Here is a 10,471-nt window from a genome sequence, read left to right as displayed (position 1 = left end):
CCACAGATCTTGAGTTCTTTAAAAAAGCAGCTTAGAACTGCACACCCCGAACAATCTGAGGGGCAAGGCCCATTCCTTCCTCTGCCCCAGTGCACCTCCTGTATTTTATTTCTCCTCTTGCCATGTGAGACTCTTGGGTCCACGTAGCCAAACGACTACAATCCAGGACAAAAGAGGCTAAGTTTCTGCTACTACCCGTATGTCTTCTGCCAGCTACTTTTACAACACTGCTATGCTTCACCACGAGCACATTTACGGATCACAAAGCAGTTGTCAGCCTCACAACACTGCTGTACAGAAGCTGCTGCTACTTCGCTTTACTCATCTGGATTTTCCAGGTCTTTCAAAGTGTTCATCATGACTTGCTAGAGCTAACCCAATGCAGCTGTGTACACAGGTGATACAAGCTGATAAACCGGGTCTGCTTTGCTGGTGTTCACGACTGCAGGATCATTATGCCTGCCTAACAGAGTCCCAGCAGCACAATTTCCTTTTGAAATATTTTCAGAGCTAATGAGGGTGTCTGGCACTTTTGGTCCTTATTACAATACTGTGTTCTACGTTATATACTTTGTAATAAATTTGAAATGTGTGCATTTATTACATCTCTGTACCATTTATTACATTTCTCTGTACTTACAAAAAGATGGAGAGAAACCAGCCAGCCCAGAGCTGTGGCAGAGACCAAGCATGGAAAGACCGACAGTAGCTTGGCCTACACAGCTTACACAATATCACAGTAATAACCAACAGTGGCTCAGTGTCCACTTATATCCCACAAAGGCTGCCATGTGCACTAGTGTAATATCAGGTAGCTAATTGGGTATATTGCACTACCAACTATCAGCCAATAATTATTAAATATTAGCCACTTAGTGCCTCTTCGTGTCAAGAAAAGTGGCAGCCTCCACTCTACTGTTACTTCTCCTAACAGTGCCCGTGCAATATAGTAGAGATATTTATCTTTTATCATGCTGTATCACGGAGGAATGATGATAGTATCTCTCCTTCAGTTCAAAAGCAAAGGATACGACTCCATCTAACACTTTCTACCTAATGCCATCACACTTGTCCTTTCAGAAGCCTGGTAAAAGTACAATCAGACTCTAATGCAATTGTTAAAAAAATTATTTCATGCTACTCAAATTAAGCAACTAGCCAAGAACAAGTACTTTCTCAAAGCGAAAACATACATTAGTAAAAGCTGTGCACAATAAGTTTTTATCCTTTAAACAACCTTTATTCTACACTCCTTTTGCAAAAAATTGTCAGTGTAAAGTGGCAAACCAGGAAAGATGAAAATGGGAAAACTTCTACATTATTTCATATTACTACCAAACAGTAGCAAGTAAATATCAAGTCACATCACTAAGAACTTTTCTTTTCCCCACCCACTTTTTCATACAACTATTCTGCTCCATTATTCCACACGTTAGACTTAAAGTTTTTCCAGCTATCCGCTATGTGGTATTGGAAGTTAACTCATCAACTCAGCTCAATTAAAGAATTTGAAACTTCATCTAAACCAGCGAATATTTTCATTCTTACAAAAAGAGCTTTTTGGTGGACTGCAAAGCTAGCTGTCCTAGATTTCTGTGGCTACCTGCATAAAAAATTGTCCTGGCATACTTGAGGAAAAAAGTTGAAACATTTGCCAAAAGTACTCCTCAGTGTGATTAAAGATAGCAAAAAATCTGACCTGAAGGCTGGAAGTCCTTGTTTCTGGAGGCTGCAGCAAGTCTTCATGAGCATATCACTGCACCTGAGAATCTCATCAGTACTCCTCACTTCAGTGCTGTGATTTCATAGCAGAGACGCATTAAGTAACTTTTGATCATCATTCCAGAAATAGAGAAGGGAAAAAAAAAATTACCTCTATTGCTTTACTTTCTAGCAGCAGAGCTAGAGCCATGATAGACTGATTTTTCTTTTTCTTCAAGAGGAAAGGGCAGGGTTGCCAAGAGAGGGGAGGGAGGAAGGGAAAAGTAGCTGATTAAAGTGCCCACTCAGTTTCAGTCACCTGCAAACAATTCGTACTAGGTCAGCTGGAACCCATCAGGCCCTGCAGTAAAAGATTGCAAGAGTATGTCCAAAATTGTGATCATTTACCAGTCACCCAACTGGGAAAACGCTGGCCAGGCCATTTTGCATCCTATGCAAACAAATATAGTTTGAAAGGGAGAATATGGGAAACTCTGGAAGACTTTCTCATACAAATCTGCTGCAGAATTGTGCCATTTATAATGGGTGCCTCCATAATGACGACTGCTTTGTCTCTCCCTTTGCTGCTTGATCTCTACCAGCTAAGAAGAGGGAATCTGCCTCATCAAGCTGTGATTGTTCTTCATACACAAGCGACTCAGACCTTACAGGGAGGCTGGGTGTCCTTATGTTGCATGACAAATACACTGTGGTTTAAGTCTTACCAGTTAGTCTGCAAAGTGGTGTTCTAATGATCCTAGCTTATCTCTGCTGGAGTTTGTGAGCAGAGTCCAGGAAAAGGGAATATTCACATGAAACAGCGGAATGCATTGACGGGTTCTATCAGCAGATTCATCTCCTGGGTCTGCAGGCAGGAAAACTTGTTCCAGCTCACGTCTTTGTAACAGGATGTATCCTCCAGCTGTCTTTTACTTCCACAAACTTTCGTCAGCCTTTCCTGTATACCTACTCCTGCCAAGCTGTGAGGGAGAAGCTCAATAATTAAGAGGTAGGGCAATTTATGGGGAAAGCACAACTCCTGCACCAATATATTAGTCATTAGCTCAAACCTACAGCACTTCTGATGCATGGCAGGGTCTTGTCTTTCCAGTCAGATGTCATTAACCTGCACAGAAGAGTCAGGCCTCTGCATTTCAATCATTTATGACCCAGTTTAGTGGTGAACACTTACAGAGCTCTTGTCATACTTTCAACTGTAAGCACTTCTGAATTACCATTAAATCACGCCCTGCTGCCTATCTTTAGCTCCTGAACAATCTTTTCCTGTAGAGAAAAGAAAACTTCAGTGTGGCAAGGGAAAAAACCAGAATAAATTCAACCAATGTTTCATCATTCTTGAATAAAAGATAATGCAGTAGTGCAAAGAACTGAAGACATACACTGCAGTTATCACATAAAATTAAAAGCTTTTTAGTGTTTAAAATAGCATTTACACATAAGCAGCTATATATTAACTATACAGACACTTGGGTTTTCATACAATATCTACAAAAAAGAATTCAATTATGCAATAGACATTTAACAGGAACAGTGCAGTCCATGCTAGTAAGAGGTCACTCTTTGAGTAGAACCAATTCTAGAATAGGTGATAGTCTGGGTTTTCATTATTTAAAATCATGTAACTTTGTTCCTCTACTGTACATAAAATTCTTTACATGTATTTCTAATCACTGATTAGAATTAATAACTTTAAGTCAATCTTATTACAATCCATTTAAACGCAAAACAAAAACAATTACATCAACTCATGAGCTGTCAAGTCTCAAGATGGGACTGCCCATTTGAATAGAACAAAAATAATACCAAAAGTCAATGTCTGTGCATCCTTGCTTGCCATCCACTATACCTTTGCATAAAGTGTCCAGGGGACTGTTACCTTTGAAAAGAAATTTATTACCAGGAGGTAAAAGACAGTGCTTTTAAGACTATTTGCCAAAAACCTTACTCCTCAGAGTTAACACATTGGGTGGGTACACTACCCCTACAGATACCTTTGGTATCTGTAGGTGGGTACCTCCTTTGGATAGGAGACATCATCCCAAACTGTTTTCTCATCATTTGCTATGATCTTCCAAAGATACCTGTTAGTCCTTATTAGAAGCCATTGGCAGGTTCGCATGAACATTAAGTTCAGCTGCAGAGCACAGACAGATGTTGAGGGTCTCACTTCCACAATAAAAACGTCAACTGTTTAAGGCTCCTGTTGGGAGGTTGTTTCAATGCCCTAGCAAACTCGTAACTTCTCACTGTAGTTAGAGGCGTAGGTCATGCATTCTAGAGCCCAGCCAGTGCCAGTTACTTGACATTAAAAGCAGAGAAAAATTTCAGGCCCTGGTGAAAGAAACAGTTCTGCAGGACTCCACCCTTCGAACTTCCTTCCACCCGGCACAGTACCTCCTGTTGTGAGTAGCTTCCTTGGCATCAGTGGCACTTCGTTCTGCAGGTAGTACCGTACCCAACGGGAGAAACTCGCAGGCAGGCCCTAACGCCCCCGTGTTGAAAAGACACGTGCACATGCATTGAAAGCCAAGGATGGGATTTGGGAAATCTCCTGTCTTCATTCACTTCTGAAAATTGAGAGCTAGCAATGTTTCAGGCCTACCTTTCCATTCGCTCAAACCAGCCTCTCCACTGTCCGCTGCGAGGCGGGGAAATTAAGCTTTCGTTTTACACACAGTGGCCATTATGTATTGCACTGTTCACAGAAGGGTCATTTACATTCTCCTACTGCTCTTTGTAAACAGCAGGTTCTACATGCTATACAGTATTAACCAGCTAGCGCATCCATCAGTATATTCAGAGCACTCATTATTTGCCTGAAATGGATGCCTGATCGTGGGTGAAGCTAGTTCAGGCTGCATTTAGCAGCCTGATTTTCCTCAGCAGCCGAGCGCTTTCCCACACCTTTGTTACGGACTGTCAGCCTCACTCCAGAGTTACTGACAAACACGCAAATATATAAGACAGTCATTTCAACATAGCAGCAAAGATCAGCAAGACACAGAACAGTTTCTGCCAACAGCGTAACAAGACAAAAAAACCCAGCAGGTGTGTAAACTGCAACTCTTGAAAAGACATAAGGAAATTAAACACGTTTCTTCCATGGGTGAAAGCTCAGCCCCCAGCTTTAATCCCTTTTGGAAATATCTCATTAAAATGACAGTCTTTTCCTTCAGCCCTGTAAGTTCTGCCTTACGACAATGTGGGCCAGAAAAATCGTAATATATGAGACCAGAAAAGTTAAAATTGATTTAAAAGTAGAACCACTAGTGATTGTCAGTAAAGTCACAGACTCCTTAACAATGTCTCCTGGAGATGTAGCAGAATTACAGAATTATTTTACCCTGATTTATTTCATTGCTTTAAATATCAACCTTTCAAAATGCTTTACCGAGATTAGTTAGCATCTTTGCTGTGTTACTGGGAGGAGGAAAGGAAAAGAAAGGACACCGTTGCACAGCCAAGCTTTAGATAGTGCCGTTCTTTTGAAGCCATCACCAATTTTGCAATCTATGCTAGCCCGTCAGACGGCTTATGACAAAAGCACCGCTTTCAGAAACGTTACGTAGCTTTTTGTGAGATTTTTTGAAAGAAAACTGCCCCAAACCACTCAGCTAGTTTAGAAGCCCAGTAACTGGAGCACCTAGTCTGAGTGACACACATTTCCTAAATGCCTACCTCCCTTTTGAAAGCGAGACTTAAGTCTCCAATTAACAGACATTTGAAAATATTACTCTGACTTTTGTAAAAGGGATGTGTTTACACACAGACCTGTAATAAGAAAAGAAGCAGTGAAAAATCTAGCAGAATGAACAAGATACAAAATGGACAGCTTAAAGAGCAGTTTTTCAGGGTGACAAAGGAACATGAAACTACATGTATATAGTGAGAAAGACATGTTCTCTTTTGACATTCATATCGGATATTCACACTACCCTTAAAGCATGGAACATAACAAAAAGAAGCTTCTTACCAGTGAAGAAAATGCTTATATACAGTAAAGACTGATTTTGAAGCACCTGTCCTAAAACCTGACAGAAGCAGGTATCTCACAAAGGAGGATTTAACTGAGGCATGGCCCCATGGTCAAATGCCACTAAGTGACTGCAGCTTAACACATATTTCCCATTAAATGAGCCACCATAACAGAGTGTGGGTGTGCTCTTACCATGCCATCATTCAATACTTTAAAAAAGCGTCTTAAACATCAATGAAGGTTCCTGAACATACTTTTATCAAGCATCCATAGCCTTAGAGCGAAAAATACACAGTAATGAAATCTTGGGGATCTACAACAGCAGTTGCTTAAGTCAAAGCTCCCCAGCAGGAGCCCTAGCATGGGTCTCGCTCTGTGTCAGGTATAAAGATTCAGTCACTGTAACAGTTATGAACCGTTCTCAAAACACCCTCTCACCTCTCTGCTAACAGCTAGCCCCCATCTGTGTTCAGAAGATGTTCCCTTGGGTAACACTACAATTGGGACTAGAAATATCCAGGTTTCTAGTTCAAAAAAAGAGAAAGAAACTGTTCAGAAATTAAGAACAGAAGAAGGGGTGATCAAAATTAATAGCCACGTCCCAGTGTGAGCCAGGATTTACCTACGTCTCTGCTAGAATGGGATAAATACCCCCTTCAAAAGGGAAAAGCTGCAGCTACACTAACAGCATCGCATAGCAGCAATTGTCCTATTTCTGTAGAAACAACTTTGAAAACCTGTAAGCAAGTGTGCATTACAACCAGAAGAAACAGACACGTCTGTCAGCAGGGATGTGACTGAAATGCCCAGGAACAGACTGCAGCTACAAAGTCACTGTCATGATACTAAATGAAATAACATTACAAGTTCTGCACAATGAACACATACAGTAGCAAGACTCCACCACTCCCTTGATAGAATATATCTAAAAAGAAGGAAAAAAAAAAAAAGAAGAAAGATTGATTTATACTCCCTAGTCAGCAGAAGAAGATAGTTACAACTTTGCCTTCTGCTAGGAATTGGTTTGAGCCTGCTCCTTTCCAAGCACGTGTTGTCTGTACGCTGGCGGGTGCCATGTCTGCTTAGAGCGCTGACTGATGCATCCAAGAAACAGCATCACAAGGCAGTATCACAGATACTAGCCAACGGTCATTTTTTCCTTGTAAGAGAAAAAGCAGGGAAAAACAAAAGTGCTACTATGCATTATTGGAAATTTAGAAGTCACGTGAAATAATAGTCCTTGAATCAGCCAAAAAGATACACTAATTGCACTGAAGTAGGTGCCACAATTACCAAAGCTCATTAAGATGTGAATATACAGCAGCCATTCACAATCAAAAATGAGAGGGGAAGAAAGGGGGGGAAAAAAAAAAGATGCCATCAATTTGCTGATATTTAACAATCCCAGGAGATTTTTTTTGTTGTTTGGGGGGCGGGGTATTTTTTGTTTTGTTTTGTTGATTTTTCTGCAACACAATCGCAAACCAGGAAGGTGTGACACGCAAGACAGCCAAGTTTCTTCCATTAAGCGTTCGACAATGACCAAATTGCCCACTCACCCCCAAAACACCCCCCCCCCCGTCCCCCCCCCCCGAGTCCTTCCCCAAGCAGAGTCTGAAGGCACTTCCTCTCACATGATGTCGACGAAGAATTCACAAGGGTTGCCCATAGCCTTCTGGAAGGACTGCCGGCTCCCTGTCAGCTCTGGAGGAACAGAGCTCAGCTCCCTCACGGGGGGCCCTCCGGGGGGTCCGCTCGTCCCGTAGACTTTGGAGCCCAGCTTGGGGAGACTGTAGAGGGGTGGGACTCCTGGAGGCCCGTAAGAATGATGGCTGTGGTGGCTTCTCCCACTGTGGGTGGCAGAGACATGCCTCCGGTGGCTGAGCTGGCTGGCAGGCCTCTCCCGACGCACGACACTGGCACCGCCGCCGCTGCGGGCAGTGTGGTCAGACTCGCTGCCGCTGCCAGCCGACTTGCGGTCCTTCTCTCTGCCAAGAGCCCTCCTGCTGCTCTCGCTGTTGCTTCGGTTCGAGCCGCTGCTTTTGCTTCCTAAAGCCCGTGAGTGAAAAGGACACACAGAAAAGCAGAATTAGCTCAGGTCCATGTCTGTCTCCCACAGCAGCTCTTACCAAAACACAGACCCAGGTATGACGGTTGTAATGGCAACGATGGTGACGAAACCAGGCCCGAACGTGCTGTTGGTGGCTTACGGGATTTAGCAATGACAGTCGGTAGAACAAAGCTGACGAGGTTGTGCCATGCACAGATACACGTAGACACCTTAGAGCTTGCACAGTGAAAGCAGCAGCTAGCCTAGAGCTACTGGCTGCAAGCCATCTGCTCTCCTGCCGCCCCACTGACTGGAGGGAGGGGAGGAGCAAAAACAAAAGGAAGAAGCGGGCATTTGGGTTTTGGCTCAAGAAAATGAGGTTCAATCTAATTGTAACTGTCTCTGTCTTTGCTACGTTGTCGAACGCTTTGCTATCAGCAAGAACTTTTCAAATATAAGCTCATTCGCCTTCTCTATCGTCCTTGGTCACACTGGCCATATTCACGCCCAGGACCAAAGCACCTGAGCTTAACAGATGTCCTTTTGCTGGCTTCAGTGTGTAGATTCTTTTAAAATTCATTACTACAGTGTTCTGTTGGAGAACTCTTAAAAAAAGTTATTTGTTGAACTGCTCTATGATGAATGAGTAACACGCAGGATGTTCCCGGCAGAGGCCACTAAATCAAGTCAGAAAAAACAAAGGACTGCTGCTGGCATGTAAGCTGAGTTGCTGCTACGTACAAGCTTCACCAAACTTCAGAACTGATTTTACATGAAAGTTGAAGGTCGTGCTCTGTCACCATGAGGGACAGTCTAGGATGATGTCAGGAGTTAATTAGTCTTTTAAAAAAAAACAACAAATGAACCCACAGAATTATCTCATTAAGTTCATGCCATCGTACTGCAAGAATGTCTCCCCAAAAAGGATCCCTAGCCAGCAGAATAGGGGACTAGCTTTTCAGTCTGAATGAGCCACCGAGTCATTGTGGTAACTGAAATGGGAAAAACAGAATAACTCTCGGCTGCTCCTTGCTTGAAATACAGATGATCATGACCTTCTGTCTGCTCCAGCTGATGTTTAGAGCAGGCAAATAAAAGAGACAGGAAAACTAGACTGACCTGATGTGTATGGTGGAAAGGCTAGATTCCCCTGCAGAGTGCAAGAAAAGCTGGGGATAGATGGAAAACACAGAATATAAAATCACTGGACTTGAAGTTAGTATTCTGAGCCTGGGACTCTGAAGTGGTATTTTCTGATTGTAACCCCCTCTCAGCGCTTCTCTACTCTGGGAAAAACACTGTCCTGCTTTGTGCCTCAGATTTCTTCCGTCTGTAAATGGAGATGTTAACCTGGGTTCAGCTGCCTCCACCAACTACTACAAAGATTCATTAAGGTAAGCCTTTGAAGAGGTAAGGTGCTCCCTGAGATGTCATTTCAAACGTTTCATAGCAATATTGTAAAGACAAGTAAGACAGGAGAAAATACTTGGTAGCAGGTTGATTGTTACAGCCTTTGCTCCAAAGAACAACATAGAGATTATCTCCAAGAAGCATCTTTGTGTGGCACTGTTCACAGTGGAAGAAAATCAACATTTTATTTTAACCTTTCCACAGCTAATATGCCTCTGCCTTTATCTCATGATGAACTCTGTTGCCACACTTCCAAACCCAGTAAACCTTACCTAAAGTCATTACTCCTCCCCGTACACAACAATTCGTTGCCAGTTCCATAGCCTGTAGCTGAGTAAAGATTAGGCAGGGGAGAAAGCAAGCTGCACTGAAAGCAGCTGATCTTGAGAGGTCTTCCACAGTCAGTAGGACTGAGACTGCCTTGTGGCAATCCACCACATTACTTCTCCAGACTTCAGTATATCTGGAGTAGCAGCTCTAGCTGATCTGCCAAGACTCCAAGAGATCAAGTGGTTAATGCAGACTTCTTATCTCAGAAGAACCTGGCTTTCTGCAGCTGCACTCCAAGCTGATTACATGGCAGAAAGAAAATAGAGAAACCATCTACCATTACAGCAGTCTGTCTACGAATAATCAGCAGCATAGCCATTCTTCTCTAGTCATGCCGAGGTTCACTCTCTCCCTGACATGCCTTTAAATCCTGTCACAGAATAAACAGTCAGAAAGTCCTTCTAAGCCTTCAGTTTAAATGCAATCTAACAAGAGTTTCACCTTTTTGGCAGCTAGGGACTGGCCTGTCTTCGAGGCATGCAGCCCAACCTAAAGCTGAGGTTTGAAATGCTGCTAATGTGACACAACCACAGCAGTATCTGTTTCCATCTAAGGTCAACTTTAAACCTAAGTGTCATAAAATGGATTTAAAGGATCTGCATTTCAAGTGCCTAGAAAAGCTGCACTCAGCAGTGCCACAACATATCAGCCTTCATTCTCTGTTATTGCTGGACACCAAACTTCCACCCCTAAAGCCACAGAGACTCCAGCTGCCTCGATACTTCATGTCATGGGAACAGAAGTTTCCACATGAATCCTCCTGGACAGGGCCAGGAGATCCTCCAGAGACAATGTATAGTGGCTCTGAAGACCCTTCTATTGTTCCTGACTGACATCCTGTGAGCTTGAACAAATCCATCCTTCCTACTTTTTTCATGTCTCCAGACGCACATCTCTCTATCCATCTGTACGAGCATCTACCAGAACAGGGATGTGACTTTAATCTAAACATTATGGTAACAGAGATGATGTTTTGCAAGGAG

The 10,471-nt window shown here is 42.9% G+C and overlaps 1 protein-coding gene across 1 annotated transcript in view; it reads right to left on the bottom strand.

The window, feature by feature from the left end:
• Positions 1 to 7,328: 7,328 nt before the first annotated feature.
• Positions 7,329 to 10,471, bottom strand: part of DVL1 (dishevelled segment polarity protein 1) — a gene marked incomplete at its 5' end in the record, with an annotated part of 58,214 nt that continues 55,071 nt past the window's right edge. Inside the window, one exon of the mRNA XM_010296659.1 lies at positions 7,329 to 7,747. Coding sequence (XP_010294961.1) covers positions 7,329 to 7,747 — 419 coding nt within the window. The remainder of the gene's footprint in view (positions 7,748 to 10,471) is intronic.

This window comes from Phaethon lepturus, unplaced genomic scaffold (assembly GCF_000687285.1).
Source record: "Phaethon lepturus isolate BGI_N335 unplaced genomic scaffold, ASM68728v1 scaffold3611, whole genome shotgun sequence".
In the NCBI taxonomy this organism is placed as follows: domain Eukaryota; kingdom Metazoa; phylum Chordata; class Aves; order Phaethontiformes; family Phaethontidae; genus Phaethon; species Phaethon lepturus.
This window is presented reverse-complemented; position numbering and strand designations above follow the sequence as displayed.